Here is a 23,078-nt window from a genome sequence, read left to right as displayed (position 1 = left end):
AAGGCAAGTCTTTATATTTGTCAAGGTTTACATGATTAGGAATCATAAATCACAATTAACTACTGCTTAAGAGATAAAGGTTCATGAATTTTGCATGCTGTTAATCACCTTATCACCCTTTCATGGTTTTAACCTGCTCTTTCTTCACGGTATTATCACATTATATTTTTTCTGTGTTCTGTCTCTACCAGAAAGTAAAGCCACAGAGCAAGGACTTTATTTTGTTAAAATGGTGGTTGCACACACGTGTTTGATTCATTTGTTGTTTTTTGGTTTTTGATTTTGATTTTTTGAGACTGAGTCTCCCTCTATCCCCAGGCTGGAGTGCCGTGGCGGAATCTGGGCTCACTGCAACCTCTGCCTCCCAGGTTCAAGTGATTCTCCTGCCTCAGCCTCCCAAGTAGCTGAGATTACAGGTGCCCATCATGCCCGGCAAACTTTGTATTTTTAGTAGAGATAGGGTTTGGCCAGGCTGGTCTTGAACTCCTAACCTCACATGATCCACCAGCTGTGGCCTCCCAAAGTACTGGGATTACAGGCTTGGGCCACCATGCCTGGCTGATTCATTTGTATATATTTCTAGAACACAGCTTGGTACAAAGTTGAGCATTCAGTAAATATTTGTTGAAATAGAGAATGAATGAACTCCCGTTCACAATAGCTTCAAAGAGAATAAAATACCTAGGTATCCAACTTACAAGGGATGTAAAGGACCTCTTCAAGGAGAATTACAAACCATTGCTCAGTGAAATAAGAGAGGAAACAAACAAATGGAAGAACATACCATGCTCATGGATAGGAAGAATCAATATCGTGAAAATGGCCATACTGCCCAAGGTAATTTATAGATTCAAGGACATCCGCATTAAGCTACCAATGACTTTCTTCATAGAATTGGAAAAAACTGCTCTAAAGTTCATATGGAACCAAAAAAGAGCCTGCATTGCCAAGACAATCCTAAGCCAAAAGAACAAAGCTGGAGGCACCACACTACCTAACTTCAAACTATACTACAAGGCTACAGTAACCAAAACAGCATGGTACTGGTACCAAAACACAGATGCAGACCAATGGAACAGAACAGAGCCCTCAGAAATAATACCACACATCTATAGTCATCTGATCTTTGACAAACCTGACAAAAACAAGAAATGGGGAAAGGATTCCCTATTTAATGAATTGTGCTGGGAAAACTGGCTAGCCATAAGTAGAAAGCTGAAACTGGATCCTTTCCTTACTCCTTATATGAAAATTAATTTAAGATGGATTAGAGACTTAAATGTTAGACTTAAAACCATGAAAACCTTAGAAGAAAACCTATACCATTCAGGATATAGGCATGGGCAAGGACTTCATGTCTAAAATGCCAAAAGCAATGGCAACAAAAGCCAAAATTGACAAATGGGATCTCATTAAACTAAAGAGCTTCTGCACAGCAAAAGAAACTACCATCAGAGTGAACAGGCAACCTACAGAATGGGAGAAAATTTTTACAATCTACCCATTTGACAAAGGGCTAATATCCAGAACCTACAAAGAAGTCAAACAAATTTACAAGAAAAAAACAAACAACCCTATCAAAAAGTGGGCAAAGGATATGAACAGACACTTCTCAAAAGAAGACATTCATACAGCCAACAGACACATGAAAAAATGCTCATCACTCGTCATTAGAGAAACACAAATCAAAACCACAATGAGATACCATCTCACACCAGTTAGAATGGCAATCATTAAAAAGTCAGGAAACAACAGGTGCTGGAGAGGATGTAGAGAAATAGGAACACTTTTACACTGTTGGTGGGACTGTAAACTAGTTCAACCATTGTGGAAAACAGTGTGGTGATTCCTCAAGGATCTAGAAGTCAAAATACCATTTGACCCAGCCATCCCATTACTGGGTATATACCCAAACGATTATAAATCATGCTGCTATAAAGACACATGCACATGTATGTTTATTGCAGCACTATTCACAATAGCAAAGACTTGGAATGAACCCAAATGTCCATCAGTGACAGACTGGATTAAGAAAATGTGGCACATATACACCATGGAATACTATGCAGCCATAAAAAAGGATGAGTTTGTGGGACACGGATGCAACTGGAAACCATCATTCTCAGCAAACTATCGCAAGAACAGAAAACCAAACACCGCATGTTCTCACTCACAGGTGGGAATTGAACAACGAGATCACTTGGACACAGAAAGGGGAACATCACACACAGGGGCCTATTGTGGGGAGGGGGGAGAGGGGAGGGATAGCATTAGGAGATATACCTAATGTAAATGACGAGTTAATGAGTGCAGCACACCAACATGGCACATGTATACATATGTAACAAACCTGCACCTTGTGCACATGTACCCTAGAACTTAAAGTATAATTTTAAAAAAATAAATAAATAAAATCAAGGAAAAAAAAAGAAATAGAGAGTGAAAAAGAAAGTAACTCCCTTTCTTATTCCACAACTAGCGCTTCACCTATCAAATTACACGCAATGGAAACATCTTAGTCCTCAGAGCAACCCTGGGTGCCAGGCACAGGCAGCTGTCATCAGGCCTATTACACAGGTTTAGGGTGAAACTTGAAAGTGTACACGGGAAAGTAAAAAAGCAATGAAAAAACCATCTAGAAAAAAATCTTTTCTGGATTTCACGATCTAACCTTTTGCGTGAGACCCCAGAAACCGGATGACTCCGCTCAGAAGCAGTCACATTTGGAACCATATTTATCTCACAATAAATTAAGGGACAAAAAGTCCTTCAAATAGAAAGGAACGGAATAAACGGAATAATTTTTTTTTTTTTTTTTTTTTTGAGACGGAGTCTCGCTCTGTCGCCCAGGCTGGAGTGCAGTGGCCGGATCTCAGGTCACTGCAAGCTCCGCCTCCCGGGTTCACGCCATTCTCCTGCCTCAGCCTCCCGAGTAGCTGGGACTACAGGCGCCCACCACCTCGCCGGGCTAGTTTTTTGTATTTTTTTAGTAGAGACGGGGTTTCACCGTGTTAGCCAGGATGGTCTCGATCTCCTGACCTCGTGATCCGCCCGTCTCGGCCTCCCAAAATGCTGGGATTACAGACGGAGTCTCGCTCTGTCACCCAGGCTGGAGTGCAGTGGCCGGATCTCAGCTCACTGCAAGCTCCGCCTCCCAGGTTTACGCCATTCTCCTGCCTCAGCCTCCCGAGTAGCTGGGACTGCAGGCGCCCGCCACCTCGCCCGGCTAGTTTTTTTTTTTTTATATATTTTTTAGTAGAGACAGGGTTTCAAGGGGTTAGCCAGGATGGTCTCGATCTCCTGACCTCATCCGCCAAACGGAATAATTTTTAACTCTAACATTACTTTCTTTCAATTTTTACATAATTCTTATATCTGCGGCGAGTGAAAAGGCTAAAACAAAAGCAAAAGAGACCTCCGCTGCCCAGAACAAAGATGGCCCAGACGACTCCCATGCCCACACGCAAAATGGACGCTGATTATGACGTTCCCTGCAACAATCCTCAACTGGCCCCGCCCCACCAATTTGGAACCCCGCCTCGTAACCCGGAACCCCTCCTCCCCCACTGTGCCCGCGTTTCCGACAGAGGCCTGCCAGTGATTGGCTACTCGTACTATTTACCTCCTCTCGATGTTGCGTCATGCAGTGCGCTGGCGGAACTGTGCGCTTTCAGACCGTAAGGAGCGTGCTGGGAGCCCGGAAGGGAAACTACGCAGCGAAGGTGACTGGGGACCAAGGTAATGCTCCGGCTGGCTGGCGGGCGCCCGGGATCCCCGGTGCTCCTGACAGCCGCCCTCACGGGACCGCTGGGTGCGGAGGGAAGGGCTGGTAGCAGCGGTGCTGCTGGGTGCGTCAGGGCCGGCCTGCGCGTTGGGGTCGCAGTCCTGTGGGTGACCCAGTGGAGAGGGCGGCGGCCACAAGGTCCTGCTCAGGCGCGCAAGGGCTATTCTAGCTGTGCTTCTGTCGCGGGGCAACAAGGTGCTGAGTCATCCTTGCGGCCAGGCCGTACAGCCGCTGCGCTGGTAGCGGCACCTGGGGCGCGGACAGAGGTGTTGTGGGTTGACGTGGAGGTTTGCTGCCAGGTTCTCATCCGAATCTAGCGGGCTGGGTGAACTTTCTCGGGGACCAGGCACCCAAACTCATCCAATGCTCACGGAGGCATAAGCCCTTGGATTAGGGTCGGTAGTATTTTCCCCATTTTGTAGCAAAGACAGACATCTGAGTCTTAGAGATCCACACCCCTCACAAGGTCAATTCTAACGTGTCAGAAGTGGAATTCCCACTCTGTGCTGTTAGGCCACATGGAGGTCACTCTGAGCTGGACCTCTTCGGCCCCCCCAGTGGACTGAGTACTGAGAAAGATACAGGACAGCCATAGGTTGAGATGATGTAATGGCACGAAAGTTCCAAAAGCGCTGGGTGTTTTCCCAAAGGCCAGGTGCCGAGTATTAAGATCCTTCAGTTCAGTTGCAGAGCTCGGAGGACGCTCGGGTATCTTAAAACAATAGTTCTTAGCTTTTGGAGTGTTCGTTAAAACACATATCCTTGGTCCTATTCCTAGAGCTAGAATCATTAGGAGCAAAGAAAGACGCAGGAGCCTACATTTTAAGATGCGTCCGCGTCACTTTCAAGCAGGTAGTCCAAGGGTCAACGCTGTAGTCTGAACACTGGGAATCGTTATGTTACAGATGGGGAAATGGACCCAGAAGAATATCACTTGCCTGAAATTCACTACAAATCATTGGCGGAGATGTGCTGGTAGCCCCAGTTGGTTTGCACTTGTCATTTCATTCTGACCTATCATAGTCACCTCACTGTAGCATTACAGAAACACTATCCGCTGACTTCTGGTTGACCACCCATCTAGTATAATGTGCCCTGGAGCTAAGATAATCCAGTTTTTAGCATGCTTTTCTTTTGAAGACACCATTGAGGGAGTCTAATGTAAGGGAAACCTAGTTGGTAACCGATTTTACTTTGAAAGACTAAATGTCCTTTACGCATTATAGTAGGACATATAGAATAGGTTAACTTAGAATATTTTTATATCTTATGTTGAAGGAAAGTATTATTTGGTATGATTAGCTGAAATTCATATAGTTGGCTTCTTTTAATATCTTTTAGCTTTGTAATGCAGAAGAGCTATTCATGTCTCTTTAGATGACACTATTTCTCTGACCAAACGTTATGTAGATTCTTTTAAATTTTCCCACTGGATACTGGTATGAATCTTAAGCCAAAACTACATTTGTAAAAGCCATCATAGACCCGGGTGTAATCACATCCAGTTAACAGCCATTCTGTGTTAACACATAATTTTTGAAATCATCTATTTTATTATTGGTCAAACTGGGACTTAAACCTAATTTGTTCCTCCATCCTCAGCTGTGTTCTCTGGGATGGGTTTCTTGCATTACCAAGGGATGATTGGGCAAAGAATTCATCGCTGAAAATTAAAAAGGTGGCTGTATTTCCTTTTCTACTAAAAAATTGTTCCTTCTTGACTCTGACTCTCATATGTCCTTCTCTTTATTGGTTAGTGGATTGTTTTGTTTATGTTCTTTTTGTTGTTTTTGCCTTTTTTTACTAGCATTTCAGATCTGCTTGGTAGACCTGGTGCACCACCACCATGTTGGCTGCAAGGCTTGTGTGTCTCCGGACACTACCTTCTAGGGTTTTCCACCCAGCTTTCACCAAGGCCTCCCCTGTTGTGAAGAATTCCATCACGAAGAATCAATGGCTGTTAACACCCAGCAGGGTAAAGATAATCTGAATTTTTTTATATTGCTGCTTTTTCCATTTGTGCCCTTTCTTTTTGGCAGAGTGTGGCTGCTGCCTTTAGTGTGTTATACGTCAATTGGCCCTGATAATATCCCTGTCAGCTCTTTCTCCCCATTAGTTTGTATCATTCTGGTCCCTCCTTATCCCATATGAAAAAGAAAATGAATTTCTGTAACTTTGCTTTTGCTTACAGCTTCTGGAGTTTCTCATTTAGAAAATTTAGAGTACATTGTGAGGGATTGAGAGTTATGTGGTGTAACGGAGATCCTGGAGCACATAGTCAGAAGTTTAAGAACCCAGGGATATTACCAGTTGGCCAATAGCTTAATAAATTATTGAAGAAATTATCTCTTATTTAGATTGATAATCTCTGTCAGATTAGATGAAGGGATGGCCTACCCCTCCACACCTGTGGGCATTTCTCGTTAGGTGGAACGAGAGACTTGAGAAAAGAAATGAGACACAGAGACAAAGTATAGAGAAAGAAAAAATGGGCCCAGGGGACCGGCACTCAGCATACAGAGGACCCACTCCGGCACTGGTCTCTGAGTTCCCTAGTATTTATTGATAATTATCTTTACCATCTTAAAGATAAGGGAGTGGTAGGATAATAGGATCATTGTAAGGAGAAAATCAGCAGTAAGACATGAATAAAGTTCTCTGTGACATGAATAAGTTTAAAGGAAACTGCTCTGCCTTGATATGCATATGCAAACATCTCCATGAACCTTTTAGCAGCATTGCACCAGCAAGTCCCACCTTTTGCCCTAAGGCGGTTTTCTCCTATCTCAGTAAACAGCATATAATCGGATTTTACACCAAGATGTTCCATTGCCCAAGGACGGGCAGGAGACAGATGCTTTTCTCTATCTCAACTGCCAACAACTGCCAAGAGGCCTTCTTTCCTCTTGTACTAGTCCTCCTCAGCACAGACCCTTCACGGGTGTCAGGCTGGGGGACGATCAGGTCTTTCCCTTCCCACGAGGCCGTATTTCAGACTATCACATGGGGAGAAACCTTGGACAATACCTAGCTTTCCTAGGCAGAGGTCCCTGCAACCTTTGGCAGTGTGCGTGTCCCTGGGTACTTGAGATTAAGAGAATGGTGATGACTTTTAACCAGCAAGCTGCCTTCAGGCACTTGTTTAACAAGGCACATCCTGCACAGCCCAAAATCCATTAAACCTTGACCTTGAGTCACCACAGCACATGTCTCTTGCAAGGACAAGGTTGGGGGTAGGGTCACAGATTAACAGCATCTCAAATGCAGAACAAAATGGAGTCTCTTATGTCTACTACTTTCTATATAGACATAGTAACAGTCTGATCTTTCTTTTTTCCCCCCATATTAGAAAGAAACCCATCTTTATAATAGATTTATGTTCTAGCATTCAAATTATAAGGTTTAAAGTGAGGTAATGAGGACAATATACAGAAGCTAGAAGGAGACTTTTTCTCTTTTAAATTAACTGTTCCGCTGTTGAAAAAGAGCCAAAATGGAGGTAGTAGTCTTTCTTCCTCTTGGCTTTGTGTTAAGGAAAGATGCCTTTCTTGAGTGCATATCCCAGATGACGAAATATAGCTAATAATGCTTATAGAATGCATTTCTTAAAAATGCTAATAGATTCTCATCTTGATATTTGGTTAGGATTTAAAATAAATAATTCTAGGTATGTAAATCTATAGCTTTTAAAAGAAACAGTTTTTCTGAAATTGAAACTAAGAAGAATATAATGAATTACTACCAAAGGTGGAGCCCAGGAAAGGTATACATTTACTTATTTAGTTTTACATTTAGTTTTTTAAGTTGGCTAATAAATTTTCATAGTGAAGTTACGTATATAGAAAGTACCAACTTTCTTTAACTAGAGTTTTCTAATGTAAAGAGATCTTGCATTTTATTTTACTGATGTCTGTTTTCATGTGGGTGGTCCATGTCTTTGTTTGCATGTGTGTGTCAGGAATATGCCACCAAAACAAGAATTGGGATGCGGCGTGGGAGAACTGGTCAAGAACTCAAAGAGGCAGCATTTGAACCATCGATGGAAAAAATATTTAAAAGTAGGTGGCTGTCTTATTTTTTAACCTAGAATCTATGGATATGTTTTAAGAGGTCCATGAACAACTTCCTAAAAACATATGTGTATTTGTGTGTGTATTTGTGCATTTTCTGGGAAGACCACATCATTATTCTGATATCTGACAATCCAGCAAAGTTTGGTACTTTGCACTGGATTCAGTGGTTGTCAGTCATACTTATTCCAGTGGAAATTTTTCTTTCCCTTTTTTTAAAGAAAAGGATTATTAATATGCCATAGTCCAAAAGGTATAGTCTGTTGAGAAAGTTCATTTTAAGTGTGTAGAATCCTCATTCAAGCATATAATATTTGTTTATGTTTCAGATTAGGAATAAATCGCCAACACATAGATGTTAGTAAAAGCCTAGCTGTCCAAGAAGAGTCCTTTAACTGACTGCTCACATAGGGCCTCAGGAGGCAGTACTTTAACGTATTGCCAGCTTGGTTCAGTTTGGATATCAGCTTCGCAAGTTCAGAAACTAGATTGTTAATCATCCTAAAGCTATTCAAAGAATACCACTGCTCCTTAATAATCTTACAAAATGTCTTTACAATGGGAGAGAGCCCTAATCAGTATCCTTCAGGTCATTTCTTTCTGATTTGACCCTAGAGACCAAATCATGCAAATTATGTAGTGACAGCCTGGTAAAATATTCTTAGTAAACGAATTAGACTAAAAGAATAAGATGCACTTTATGAATACCTCTGTTGAGTTAGAGTTGATAAGTTAGTTGTCTGTCAGTACCCTAAAACAGGAGCCTCCTCTCATTTGATTCTGCTGCATAAACACTGATTATATTTTCTTTCTGTTTTTTCTTGATTTCCATGTAAAGCATCATTTGTGTTAATACCAGGCAGTGTGGTATGACTGTTAACATTTCCTTCTCATTTTTTACTTTCCATGAATGTCATGTGAATATACTTCAGCCTCTTATTAGTAAAATAGTGTGTGTCACAGAAGTAGCTCCACATCTACAGACATACTGCCCCCTCAAATATTGTTGGAGTGAGGTTGAAGATTCACCAAGTCTGATTCTTTCTTTTTGGTAATGATTTTTATACCTTTGTTTCAGGAGTGTTTTTTTTCTACTGGTTACCTAACATTGAGGCAGTTTCTGTGCCCCATATGCACTGATTATGGCTGTTATTAAATATGATACATTATTTGATTCCCTTCATAAATATTTTAAAGGCTTTGTCCAGATGTGCCAGTACTAACCTGCATTTCCTTCTGTGTTCTGCAGTTGATCAGATGGGAAGATGGTTTGTTGCTGGAGGGGCTGCTGTTGGTCTTGGAGCATTGTGCTACTATGGGTTGGGACTGTCTAATGAGATTGGAGCTATTGAAAAGGCTGTGTAAGTAAATTGTTTTAAGTAAATTGTTCCTAAACAACTCCAACCTCAAAACAAAAATTCCGGTTTTCTTTTCATTCCTATCTTTAGTCACTTTGGAATGTTTTGTGTCCAGTCTTTGTGTATACACATAAATAAAGAATCTCTTCTTGCTTGTTTGACATTTATTTATTCAAATCTAAATAAAAATCTTTTAGCAAGGTTATATGTATTTAAGTAAGGAGAAAATACGTTGTTGTTGTTGTTTGGTTTTTTTGTTTGTTTGTTTGTTTGTTTGTTGTGGTGCGATCTCAGCTCACTGCAATTTCTGCCTCCCAGGTTCAGGCAGGCTCCTGAGTAGCTGGGACTACAGGTGCCCGCTGCCACGCCCAGCTATTTTTTGTGTCTTTAGAGATGGGGTTTCACCATGTTGGCCAGGGTGGTCTCGATCTCCTGACCTCTGGTGATCCACCCACTTCGGCCTCCCAAAGTGCTGGGGTTACAGGTGTGAGCCACTGCACCCAGCCAAAAATATGTTGTTTTTTATATGTGCTTGTATGTTTTATCTCATTTAATCCTTATAGTAATTCTCAGGTATGCATAATTTCATGATTATTTCCATGATAAATGAAGTGAATAAAATTTAAAGTAGAAAATGATTTATCACGAGGTCGCCCACCTAATATATGACTCAACCAGAAATCAAATCTGTAATTTTATAAATTAATCATGTCATGTTTCTTACAGAATTTGGCCTCAGTATGTGAAGGATAGAATTCATTCCACCTATATGTACTTAGCAGGGAGTGTTGGTTTAACAGCTTTGTCTGCCATAGCAATAAGCAGAACGCCTGTTCTCATGAACTTCATGATGAGAGGCTCTTTGGTGGTAAGTCAGCTGTTTTTGTTTTCCTTTTTCATCTGAAGATCAAAAGATTAGATAAAACATTGGAGGGAAGGGGGTATTAAATGGAAAGAATACTGTATTGAACAAGTTTTTGTTCAAATAATGTATGAATTACAGGTTGAGCATCCCTAATTTAAAATCCAGAAATGCTCCAAAATCTAAAACATTTGTGGTGCCAACATGATGCTCAAAGAAAATTGTAGCACTTCACATTTTGGGTTTTTGGATTAGGGATCCTGAACCCTAACAACAATGAAGTATAATGATAAATAGTCTGAAATCTGAAGTCTGAAACACTTCTGGTCCCAAGCATTTCTGATGAGGGATACTCAGCCTGTATTAGTGCAGCCGAGATAAAGTAGGAAGTTCATTCTGGGTAGGTCAGCTATTATTCTTTATTAAACATGTATTCTAATAATACCGGAGGAGTTAGAAATAAAACTTACAGGGACAATGTTCTTGTCTAGCAGCAGATAGCAAACAGCCTCTAATTTATAGCAGTTTACTAAAAAAAAAAAAAGCAAATGCAAAATCATCTTAGAAGTCAGACGGAAATGCCCAGTACAAAAACCTAGGCATTTTCTGCAGTTAAGGGTAGAATAGTGCTGCTGCTACTATTCCTAAGATTCTTGACCTTATAGAAGATTTTTATATTTAATGAGTTTCTCTAGAGCCCTTGTTATTTTGCTAGATACGAGAATTTGAATATGTGTGCCCTATTCTGCTATTTGGTAGAATAAGTGGCACAAATATGCAGTAAGAAAGTGCAAAGTCAGTCGAGAGTTTCTGTCTTGAACAGTTAGGCAAGGTCCATGAAGGAGACGTTTATTTAATCAGGGTTGTTGAAGGCTAACATGTTTCATTTATTTTAGAGTAGACAAGAGGGCCAAGTGTAGTGGCTCACACCTGTAATCCCAGCATTCTGGGAGGCTGAGGCAGGAAGATTGCTTGAGCCTAGGAATTTGAGACCAACCTGGGCAATGTAGTGAGACACTGTTGGTAATTTTTAAATAAATACAAAGTTTTAAAAATTTTTAAAAAAAATTTAAGTAGACAAGGGCAGTCCAATTTTACCAGTTTAAGCGAAGAGGAGGTAGGAAAACCTAATTTTAGAGGTGACTTGCAATCCCATTAGAGGGAAGTTCAAGTGTTTGGGGTCTGGATGTTGAAGAAGATATGGTTAGAAAGGGTATGATTGTCAAGCTGAGGAGAGAACCTAAGCAGTCGGAGGCCATTGGAGATACTGGAACAACAAAAGCGTGATTTATATTTGAGTTTTTAGAACCAATGTGGAAGGGACGTGGAGCAGCTGTACCAGCTGTGCCTTTGTAAGATCTGAAACGAGGGATGATAAGCACCTGAACTAGAGCAGAGTGTGAGACTGGAGGGGAAGGAGAGTTGGGAGAGTTCATGTAACACTGATTCCCCACCTAGGGACCAAAAGCCATAATATTTTCACTGTATTATACTTTACTAAAGGATAGCTGTTAACAGTAGCATAGCCATTTAGACATTTATGTATTTTTAGGATGATGCTTTTCACATAGATGCCATCAATCTCCCAGCCCAGAGGTTCACAAAGGCCGATAATGTTCTCACTGGGGATGTCAGTTTTAATCAAAAGCAAATAATTTAAAACAATACTTTTGTAATAAACATGGCAATATTTACCTAAAATTTTAGGTTCTAAAATGAGGCTTCAAAGAAGTTTTGTGTTTGGGCCATATCCCAGTCCCTTCTGGACAAAAGATTACCCTCTTCCACTGTTAGTAATACAGAAAATACTCGGGAAAGCCAAAGACAAGTGTTACAGAGATGAAGATGTAACCTTTTGGGTGTGACAGACATATATATACAAATACACACATAGACATGCAGATAATGTCAAAGTTTGTCCTAAGTGCTTCTGACGAGAGGTATCTGATCTTGCTCCTGGGTAACCAGGGTACCTACTAGAAAAAGCTTTTGAGATGATGAGACAATACTTCAGTAAGTCGACCAGATATGGAAGGAGGTATTCTTAGGCATGATGGACTGAATTAAGGAGGCTGAAACTTTGGGGCATGTTGGCAGCCCTGCCAGTTCAGTGTGGTTGGAATGAAGAGTTTGGAGTGAGACTAGATGATAAAAGATCTTTAACAAATTTAATTGCAGTAAATATCCCAAAAGTGCTGCCCACAGAGTATGTGTGAAATAGTTTGTAGTAATTATTTCTCATTAGAAAATGGTGGAGTGGCCGGGCGCGGTGGCTCAAGCCTGTAATCCCAGCACTTTGGGAGGCCGAGACGGGCGGATCACGAGGTCAGGAGATCGAGACCATCCTGGCTAACACAGTGAAACCCCGTTTCTACTAAAAATACAAAAACTTAGCCGGGCGAGGTGGCAGGCGCCTGTAGTCCCAGCTACTCGGGAGGCTGAGGCAGGAGAATGGCGTGAACCCGGGAGGCGGAGCTTGCAGTGAGCTGAGATCCGGCCACTGCACTCCAGCCTGGGTGACAGAGCGAGACTCCGTCTCAAAAAAAAAAAAAAAAAAAAAAAAAAAAAAAAAAAAAAAAAAAAAAGAAAATGGTGGAGTGGAGCTTGATATGCTTTTCTTTTCTCTTTAATGTTTTTAAAAAATAGACTAGGTCTCTATGTTTGCCTAGGCTTGGCTCGAATTCCTGGGCTCAAGTGATCCTCTCACCTCAGCTTCACAAGTAACTGACACTACAGGCACATACCGCCGCACCCAGCTCAGTATGCTTTTTTGTGTTAAGATTTTCCCATTCTTGGCAAAACCAACTGTTTTGTTTACCTGTACTTTATATTAGAGGTTGAATATTTGATGTTCATGGGTGAGACAGATGATACAGGTGAGTGAGGAGGCCTGGTGTGTCACACAGGAGATTGTTGACATCTAGAGGTTACTGACATCTAGAGTAGCCTTCTCAACTAAAACCATTCACCATGGGTTTTTTTTTTTTTTTTTTTTTTTACATAGTTTGCCAAACAAAACATCTGTGGCCTGATTCCAAGGGCTACAGGTTTGCAATCTCTGATTTAAATTTCTTGAAGATGAGCACTGTCTTTTTTCCATTACATATTAGTACATTTCTTGTCATACACAAGGAATATTTAAATATTATAACACTGGAAATCTAAGATAGGCAAAGAAAAGGAATGAGGACCAAATTAACCATAAACCTGGAAGGGTAGAAGTATAGAATCTTATTTCTCATTTTTCTTTTCCATGTGCTGTGATATCTACTTTCTATTTTTCAAGTCTTCATTTAGCAGATATGGAGTTCAAAGCTATGTGCTATATATATTTTCTTTTTTTAAATTAATTTGTAAGCTTGACTGATTTTAAAGAAATCCTATTTGTGCTATACAAAAATATATTTTTTAATTAAGAGTTAATTATCTTGGGATCCCTAACGGGTTTTTGTTTCACCTCTGCCCAACAAGAATAAAATTGTTAAAAGATGTGATACCAGTCCAAGCTTAAGTCATGCATTTGAAGCTGTCTGCAAAACCTCATATATGGCAGTAGGGGGCACTCATGCTAACTTAGCCAAAACTGTGAAATAAACCCAGAGCTTTTAATGTGGCAGAAAAATAAAAGCTTTGATTTTTTTTTTTTTTTTTTTTTGAGATGGAGTCTCGCTCTGTTGCCCAGGCTAGAGTGCAGTGGCACGATCTTGGCTCATTGTAACCTCCACCTCCCCGGTTCAAGTGATTTTCCTGCCTCAGCCTTCCAAGTAGCTGGGACTACAGGCATGCACCACTGCACCTGGCTAATTTTTGTATTTTTAGTAGAGACGGGATTTCACCTTGTTAGCCAGGCTGGTCTCGAACTCCTGACCTCAGGTGATCCATCCGCCCCAGCCTCCCAAAGTGCTGGGATTGCAGGCATGAGCCACCACACCTGACTTTAAGCTTTGATTTATTATCTTTAACATTTTTACAACTAATGTATTAGAAATAACTAATTGGACTTCAAACCTGTGGGTTTCTGCTTTGTTTTCATATAAGGATCAGTTTTTCTTAATAGTACTTGTCTTTCAGACAATTGGTGTGACCTTTGCAGCCATGATTGGAGCTGGAATGCTGGTACAATCAATACCATATGACCAGAGCCCAGGCCCAAAACATCTTGCCTGGTTGCTACATTCTGGTATGTTCTGTTTTAAATTGTTATGAGACAACCTTGACTACTACCTTTTTTAGGTGGCTCTTCCCAATTGTAAATGACCTACATGGAATTTAAACCTCATGTTTAGAAAACACAATTTTCTTCAGTCATTACTGGCTGCCTTTTTGCCAGACCTTTGCTTCGAAAGGTTGATTTTGCTCCTAAGACCATGGACATCTTCAATACGAAACTTGGTGTCTTTTGACAGTCTAATATATGCAGAGATTGACTTCTGTGTGTTTTGTTCAATACCAGGAGGGCTTTATATCTAGTACGCATCATTTGAGAGTTGTTTTTGTCTGGTATATTTAGAAAAATTAAAAACTGAGGATAGAGAAAGTTGTGCTAACAATGTTGCTGCAAAATACAAAAAACTGAGAGGAGTCCTAATAGAAGTGTTCTGTGTAGAAATTTCACCCACTGTTTTGCCTAGAGCAAAAAGTATTTTTAAATTATTCATCATTATGAGATAGTATACCTTATTAACCATACAGCTTGATCTAAAAATGTTACTCTTTAGTATTGAAAATTCAGTATAAAGATAGCTTCGTGCCTAGTCTGTGAGGTAAACTGCATTTAAGTAAAAGGTAACTTATTCTGCTTAACACTGAAATAATGCATTATCTAAGATTTTTTTCAGTTAAGGAGTTCCTTTACCTTGGTTAAATTATTGGTAAAATTTTTACTGTAATTTTTATGAAATTATTTATAAATATCTGACAACTAAAATTATTTATAAGCTATTAGCAATTCTTATTATGTAAAGCAACAGCAGTGTCTGTCTTAGAAGTTCCCACACTTTAAGTTTATCATCGTGTGCTTTTCGCTTTTGATAGTAGTAGGATTGACCTTGAGTTACTTGTTTTAAGCTTCTTTATCTGAATTATATGAATGTTGTAGAAACTAGTGGTAAGATCAGATTCAAATAGCTGCATGGAATTTGATGGTTATTAAATAAGTAGATTAGTGTTTGCTTGTGAGTGTGATTGATTAGGAATAGTGTTAATGTTGTGATACAGAATTTGAGTAGTCACCAGTTTGGGTTGTAGAATTTGGTGGGGGTAGTATCATCTAAAAGGCAGAACTTTTTGAATCATAGTGCTTAAACAGTAAGGTATAATATAAAGTGGCATGTTAGAAGTGATATTTTCCTTTTGCTTGTTATTTAGTAAATACTTAATGAGCACTTGCTCTTTCTCCAGGTGTGATGGGTGCAGTGGTGGCTCCTCTGACAATATTAGGGGGTCCTCTTCTCATCAGAGCTGCATGGTACACAGCTGGCATTGTGGGAGGCCTCTCCACTGTGGCCATGTGTGCCCCCAGTGAAAAGTTTCTGAATATGGGTGCACCCCTGGGAGTGGGCCTGGGTCTCGTCTTTGTGTCCTCACTGGGTAAGCTGCTATGTTTTAACACTTAATTCTTGGTGCATAGTTTCTTGTAACCTGAAATACTCCAATATCCTAATTGACCGAGTCATTTATTTTAAAAGTTCTTTTAAAGATTGATGCTAATTTGACTGGATTTTACTATTGGCATCATATAAAAATCATGGCAACATGGTCAACCATTATTACTGGCTTTACCAAATACATCTAAAATGGGAAAGTTGGTCTGGAGAACATGAATATTGTTCTGGTGCGATGCAAGAACCTTCCTGTGAAATGGGCAAGTGGCTCATTGGAGGAATGAGTATCATGGATTTTGAACTAATATAAATAAGATTAGACAGTACGTATACCCAGATGTCGTCTTACCTGCACAGTATACCAAGGAGATTTTTTTTAAGTAATATAAATCATAAACTCAGTTATTCGAAATCCTTTTTTAAAAAAATCTTAATTGTTTTTGCATTTTGATTTCAGGATCTATGTTTCTTCCACCTACCACTGTGGCTGGTGCCACTCTTTACTCAGTGGCAATGTATGGTGGATTAGTTCTTTTCAGCATGTTCCTCTTGTATGATACCCAGAAAGTAATCAAGCGTGCAGAAGTGTCACCAGCGTATGGAGTTCAAAAATATGATCCCATTAACTCGTAAGTAATGCTTTTTACTTAACACTGTTACTCTGTCACATAAGGATGCTTGTGTGTATTTGATCTGTTTTGTTTTATGGCCGTATTAGTTTTCTAGGGATACTGTTAACAAAGTATCGCAAACTAGGTGGCTTAAAACAAAACTTGATTCTCTTGTAGTTCTGGAGGCCAGAAATCTAAACTCAAGGTGTTAGCAGGGTTGTACTTCTGAGGGCCCTGAGGGAAAATCTGTTCCCTGCCTCTCAGCTTCTTGTTACTGCTGGCAGTCCTTGACATTCCTTGGCTTGTAGATGGATCATTCAGTCTCTGCCTCCATCTTCACATCGTGCTCTACCTGTGTACCGGGGCTTAGGATTTCATCATATTTTGTTGTGGGGGCGGAGGAGGGTCACAGCTTAAACCACACCAATGGCTTTGTCAGATTTCCTATTTTTTGTTGCAGTTTGGTCTGTTCTGTTTAGTAAACTATCCAAAAAACCTCTGATTATATTGCAACTTAGTGCATTCTATTATCAGAATATTTTGTCTATTTTTGTGAGCCAGCCTCAGGGTACAATAAATAACGTGCTCTTATTGGTTAGTTAATTTTGTTAGTGTATTTTGCAGACTTTAAAACTGAAGAAATGTATTAGTCAAGTATTATTTATTGGAAAAGGTATATAATTGACTTGCAATTTTTAATAGAAAAGCCTATTTTATACTTCTAGAAATTAGAAACTCTTCAGTATAAAGATTCTAGTTTCAGAGATAGGCAACTTTAATTGGCATTGTTGTTATGGTTTTTTTTTTCTTGGAGTCTACCAAAGTAGGTTATTTTATTTAAACAATTTTCTTGAGTCAGTTTCATTGTGTCTGTCACATTTTTTTAAAAGTAATTTGATTTTCTTTATCTAAAAATAAAACTTAATGTAAAAAAGTTGCTATAAAGCTTACAGATCTGTGGAAGTTTTCTTTAGGGGGTGAAGTGGGTCTTTTATATTAAAAAATGCCAGACTTGTGTCTAACAGGTTTTAATAAAAGTGTTTCTTTGGTCTTGTTTTGATTATTTCATTGTCTGCCACCTAGTTTTCTTTGCAAGTTGATATATGCAGAGTGTCAGAGAACAAAATAATGATTTTTTTTAAACTGCTCTTTAACATTTAAAAGATGAGTCTGCCAAAAGGAAGACCTTAACTATTTTCTGGTCTAGGATTTCATTAGTTGGCAGTTAAACATCTTATTTTTAATTTCCATTTTATATCACTAAGACAAATAGTATTGCTTTTTTTCTTTTGTATATTAAGAATTCATCATCGCTATTAGAATTGCATCATATGTAATGGGCATAATTTTCTTTTCTAGGATGCTGAATATCTACATGGATACATTGAATATATTTATACGAGTTGCAACTATGCTAGCAACTGGAAGCAACAGAAAGAAATGAAGTGACTCAGCGTCTGGCTTCTCTGCTACATCAAACATCTTGCTTGTTTAATGGGGCAGATATGCATTAAATAGTTTGTACAAGCAGCTTTCATTGAAGTTTAGAAGATAAGAACATGTCGTCATGTTTAAATGTTCCAGTAATGTGATGCCTCAGGTCTGCTTTTTTTTCTGGAGAATAAATGCAGTAATCGACTCCCAAATAAGCACACACATTTTCAATTCTCATGTTTGAGTGATTTTAAAACGTTGTAGTGAATGTGAAAACTAAAGTTTGTATCATGAGAATGTAAGTGTTTTCTGCTTTAAAATTTAGTAGGTTTGCTAAGTAGGTAAAATTTAGCAAACCTGTGTTTGCATAGTTTTTGGAGTGCAGAATATTGTAATTAATGTCATAAGTGATTTGGAGCTTTGGTAAAGGGACCAGAGAGAAGGAGTCACCTGCAGTCTTTTTTTTTTTTTTTTTTTTTTTGATTAGTGAGGAGCCAGTAAGAAACACCTGGGTATTTGGAAACAAATGATCATTGTTACATTCATCTGCTGAACTTAACAAAACTGTTAATCCTGAAACAGACACAGATGATGCATTCTCCTGCTGTTGCTTCTCAGTGCTGTCTTTCCAATACAGATGTGGTCATGTTTGACTTGTTAGGAAAGTACAGAATGTTAATCATACAGAGAATCCTTGATGGAATTATATATGTGTGTTTTACTTTTGAATGTTACGAAAGGAAATAACTTTAAAGCTATTCTCGAGAGAAAATATTCAAAGCATGAAGTATGTTGCTTTTTCCAGAATACAAATAGTATACTCATGATTGCTAAGTGTTTTTTATTTTTGCATATTTATTGAACTGTCTAATTGAATACAGCTTGCTTTTGTCATCTCTTCAAGCTTTGAAGCCTTTATAGAAAAGCCTGTTTGTGGCTTACACTTGAAATTATGAAAGCAGTTTTTCTCCTAAGACTTTTGGTTTCTTGCATTCCTTCTAAGACTAAGCACTAAAAAGCAAAGCACACAGAACTAATTCTGTCTTAATGAAATATATCAACCCAAAAGCTTAATGAGGGAAATTCTTCATTAGTTTCCCCTAGCAGAATTTTACTTCTCTTACACTGCTACACCATTACTTTCTTGAGACATTCGTAAGTTTTTTGATACAGAAGAGTTATTTTTGTCTTTTTTTTTTTTTTTTTTTGAGACGGAGTCTCGCGCTGTGTCACCCAGGCTGGAGTGCAGTGGCGCGATCTCGGCTCACTGCAAGCTCCGCCTCCCAGGTTCACGCCATTCTCCTGCCTCAGCCTCCGAGTAGCTGGGACTACAGGCGCCCGCCACCACGCCCGGCTAGTTTTTTGTATTTTTAGTAGAGACGGGGTTTCACCATGTTAGCCAGGATGGTCTCAATCTCCTCACCTCGTGATCCACCCGCCTCGGCCTCCCAAAGTGCTGGGATTACAGGCTTGAGCCACCGCGCCCGGCCTATTTTTGTCTTTAATGAAGGAAAAGAAGTCTGTATGATGACTGAGATGATTGCTATTTTTGACAAATATTTATTACAGTAATCCAGAAGTAATAATCATCTCCAAGTACGTAGGATGCTTATTTCTGAAACAAAGGTTTCAGGCAGGTGGTGATGGGTCTTATTTTTCCTAGTGAATCATATGCATGCCATTTGAATAGGGATGTGTTCAAGAAAGCAACTTAGTTTCTTGCCAGTGTAGTATAGTGCAATGTGGTAAGTACATGATACTTGTAGCTAGACTACCTCTATTTGAATCCCAACTCATTTCTTATGTGACCTTGGGCAAATTACTTAACCTCTGTGTGCCCAGTTTCCTCTCCTGTAAAATGAATATATTGGAACCTGTCTTATAGGGTTACGGTTAAATGTGCAGGCACTTAGTAAGCATTACATAAGTCTTAGCTATTGATGCTCTTTTTTTTATTAGTAAAAATGTAAATGCCAATTTTCTATTTTTCTCCACCCCATCCTGATACCCATATCAGTATGATCTTAAAGTGCCTTGTTTTCTTTAAGTCACCTTTTAGAACCCAAAGTTTATGTCTTTTTTAAATTAATATCACTCACACACAAAATGATACAATTTCAGTGATGGTATCAGGCAGTTTATCTAGAAAACCAAGGGTTTTTTACTGTTTTACTTTTTTTTTTTTAGTAGAGGGGTTCAGTTTGGTCTCGAATTGGGCTCAAACAATCCACTCACCTTGGCCTTCCTAAGTGCTGGCTTTACTGGCTTGAGCCACTGCCCCTATCCTGGGTTGGTGGTTGTTGTTGTTGTTAATGACATTATGTTATTGGACTTCTGACTTTGCTAAGCCAATGAAGACTATGTAAAATAACATATAAAAGGTGGCCGGGTGCGGTGGCTCACGCCTGTAATCCCAGCACTTTGGGAGGCCGAGGCAGGTGGATCATGAGATCAAGAGATGGAGACCATCCTGGCCAACATGGTGAAACCCCGTCTCTACTAAAAATACAAAAATTAGCTGGGCGTGGTGGCGTGCGCCTATAGTCCAGGTATCAGGAGGCTGAGGCAGGAGAACCGCTTGAACTGAGGAGGCGGAGGTTGCTGTGAGCCAAGATGGTGCCACTGCCCTCCAGCATGGCAACAGAGCAAGACTCCGTCTCCAAAAAAATAAATAACATATAAGAGGTAAGCTGATATATAAAATGTGGTCATTTGTAAAATGGCAATAGAAAAACAATCACTAGTTTCTTGGCTCTTGTTAACATACCACAGAGCAGTTTTGGTTTTTTATTTCTCATTCACAGCAAAGAGTAATGACCTGCAAAGGGATAGGCTTTAGGTAAAAAAGGAAAATGTCCATTTTTCATTTTTTGACATCATCTGAAATACTAAAGGATAAATGAAACGTTTTAAAATAATCCCAAGAAAAAGGCCCTTTGAGTTGTTGCTTAAAATGGTATCTACTGAACAGTCAGAAAACATGAATTTTTTATGTAACAGGTGCCATGCTAGCTGGGCCCAGGGGAGGCAATGATGAATAAAAGTAATTGCCTTCTAAAGCATATCAAATCCGTGTAAACACGGCCATAGGCCATTGGATGAGTGTCACAGAAAGGTAAGCAAAATGAAATGCAGACTGAATAATAAGTTTCTAAGATGACCCAGGAGGAAATTTTTGAGAGTAAGAGTAGGTAAAGCACATAGAAAAAGGTAGTATGGGCATTTTATAAAATGGATGATTGATGGAGGAGGGTTGCAGGGAGAGATGGACAAAGTGGAAAAAGATGGTAAGAAATGGAAATTGTCTTGAAGCTGGATTTCCACTTGCTGCGGGTGTGTGCTTTGCCTGACACGTTAAAACCTCCAGGCGTGGTGGCTCATGCCTATAATCCCAATGCTTTGGGAGGCTGAGGCAGGAGGATTGCTTGATCCCAGGAGTTCAAGACCAATCTGCACAACAAACCCATCTCTACAAGAAATTTTAAAATTAGCGGGATGCAGTGGCGCATGCCTGAAGTCCCAGCTACCGAGGAGGATTGCTTAAGCCTAGCAGTTTGAAGCTGTGGTGAGCTGCGATTGTGCCACTGCACTCCTGCTGGGCAAAAAAAAAAAAAAAACTAGGAAGACGGGTAGGCATGTTTCCCTTGAAATTGTATCTGGGTAGGATGTGTCCAGGTTAAAGGTACTGAAACTGAGTGATAACCCAATTCTTGTATAATTCCATTGGGGTAGGATGGCCCAGCTACACTAGTAATAGCTGATGTTTGAATTGAACTCTTTGCCCAAAGTTTGATTTTTGCACAAGGTCATATGGCTGGGAAGAAGAATCAGACAAACTCCCTAACCAATTATGCCGGGAAGATGATAGATCTAAAACCGTGTTTGACACAGCCATATGAAAGAAAGCCAGCTTGTCTGTGAGTTAGCTGGAGGCCATTATCCTATTACAAACAACAAATTAACCCAGGAACAAAAAGCCAAATGCCTCCTATTCTCACAAATGGGAGCTAAACATGGACATAAAGATGGCAGCAGTAGACACTGGGGATTCCTAGAGGAAGGAGTAGGGCAAGGGTTGAAAAATTATTGGACACTGTGCTCGGTATCTCGGTGATGAGATCATCGGTACTCCAAACCTCAGCATCACGCAATATACACAGGTAACAACCTGCAGAGGTATTCCATGAATCCAAAGTAAAAGTTGAAAAAGTAAAATTTTGTTTGAGAATCACAGAAGCACTATGTAAATTAAATAGGTTGAGGTTCTATTAAATTGTAAGTCACTTTTAAAATCTTGGGAATCAATATTCTGAGTAAATTAAAGGAAATAGAACGTGAACATTTTAGTTTTTTGTGAAAAAAATTGACCTCAGTGAAGGATAATGGAAATCATCGTGCCTTCCTCACATCTATTTCTTAGGGTACAAAATAGTCCTTTGTTGTATTGCCCAGTCCACTCCGAGCTACAAATCAAACCCTTTTTTAAGGTCAATTTAATCAGTAACATGAAATCCTTCCTTAAATGCATTCCATTTTTAACTAGCACAAAATGGAAACGATTTTTCAGGAATAGATTAGAAAGCTACGACCTTGAGGACTTTGCGCCTTTAAAGTAAGATTCTTTTTGAAGCGGTTCAGGAAGATGGATGGTGAACATTCATTAACATTTGAGAACCGTGAAGAGAGTGTTTTTGCCGGAGCAAAAATGAACCTAAATGGAAGACTGGTTGGGGAGAAGAATCATAAGGACCATTCTCACCCGCATCTCATGGGCTGCTGCCCAGTTAGCATGAGGGGAGGCCTTGCACAAGCTCTTCCCCTCAGCCTCAGCATCCTATTCCGCCTCGTTTGCACCTTGCATCAGAGTCACCCAGTGCAATGTCAGTCTTCTTCCTCAGGGGACTTCCCTCAGCCTTCCACCTTCCATAGAGAGCTTGATGGATGATGAGGTTGTTGCAGCCTCACTGGATACAGATAGAAGTGCGGGGATCCCTGTGGCTACACTCAGATAAAATTAATGTGTTCTGGCAGGACTGAATGGACATTTTCCCTCACAACCGTATACACAAGTTTAGTAGTTTTTAAACCTTCAATTTATGCTTTCCACTGGGCAATTTTGTAAAAGCGGCATGATGACCCACAGGTGTGGTGTCAGTGGGCCATCATTCCTCCAAGTTAACCCTCCATATGGCTGACGTGGATTTTCTCACCTATGTGTCCAGAGTGTTTACACAGTCAACAGAGAAAACAGGCCCATGGCCATCTCATTGGAGGAATGCTACAGGTTTATTTTATTTGCTTAGTAGTTGTATTATCTCATTTCTAAGATACAGCATTTTTTTGCATTTCACTTCTG

At 39.8% G+C, this 23,078-nt stretch overlaps 1 protein-coding gene across 6 annotated transcripts; it reads left to right on the top strand.

The window, feature by feature from the left end:
• The first annotated feature begins 3,645 nt into the window (after positions 1–3,645).
• Positions 3,646–18,549, top strand: GHITM (growth hormone inducible transmembrane protein). 6 transcript variants are annotated; one of them, XM_045399972.3, is made up of 10 exons: positions 3,646–3,811; positions 5,387–5,462; positions 5,592–5,759; positions 7,743–7,842; positions 9,104–9,215; positions 9,939–10,080; positions 14,146–14,254; positions 15,475–15,663; positions 16,135–16,306; positions 17,648–18,549. In XM_045399972.3, exons 3-10 carry the CDS (start codon positions 5,631–5,633, stop codon positions 17,730–17,732), a joined length of 1,038 nt encoding a protein of 345 aa, XP_045255907.2. In that variant the 5' UTR covers positions 3,646–3,811; positions 5,387–5,462; positions 5,592–5,630; the 3' UTR covers positions 17,733–18,549. The 6 variants fall into 6 exon arrangements, with proteins under 6 accessions (XP_045255907.2, XP_045255905.2, XP_073857759.1 ...); XM_045399970.3 differs by having other exon boundaries at positions 3,646–3,848; XM_074001658.1 differs by having other exon boundaries at positions 3,646–3,979.
• The last annotated feature ends 4,529 nt before the right edge of the window (positions 18,550–23,078 follow it).

This window comes from Macaca fascicularis, chromosome 9 (assembly GCF_037993035.2).
Source record: "Macaca fascicularis isolate 582-1 chromosome 9, T2T-MFA8v1.1".
Lineage (NCBI taxonomy): Eukaryota > Metazoa > Chordata > Mammalia > Primates > Cercopithecidae > Macaca > Macaca fascicularis.
This window is presented reverse-complemented; position numbering and strand designations above follow the sequence as displayed.

Coding starts and splice junctions, on each gene's coding strand:
- GHITM (XM_005565275.5), top strand. CDS start 5,631: ATGTTGGCTGCAAGGCTTGTGTGTCTCCGGACACTACCTTCTAGGGTT. Junction 9,216..9,938: donor GGAGCTATTGAAAAGGCTGT/GTAAGTAAATTG, acceptor TGTTTCTTACAG/AATTTGGCCTCAGTATGTGA. Junction 10,081..14,145: donor TGATGAGAGGCTCTTTGGTG/GTAAGTCAGCTG, acceptor CTTGTCTTTCAG/ACAATTGGTGTGACCTTTGC.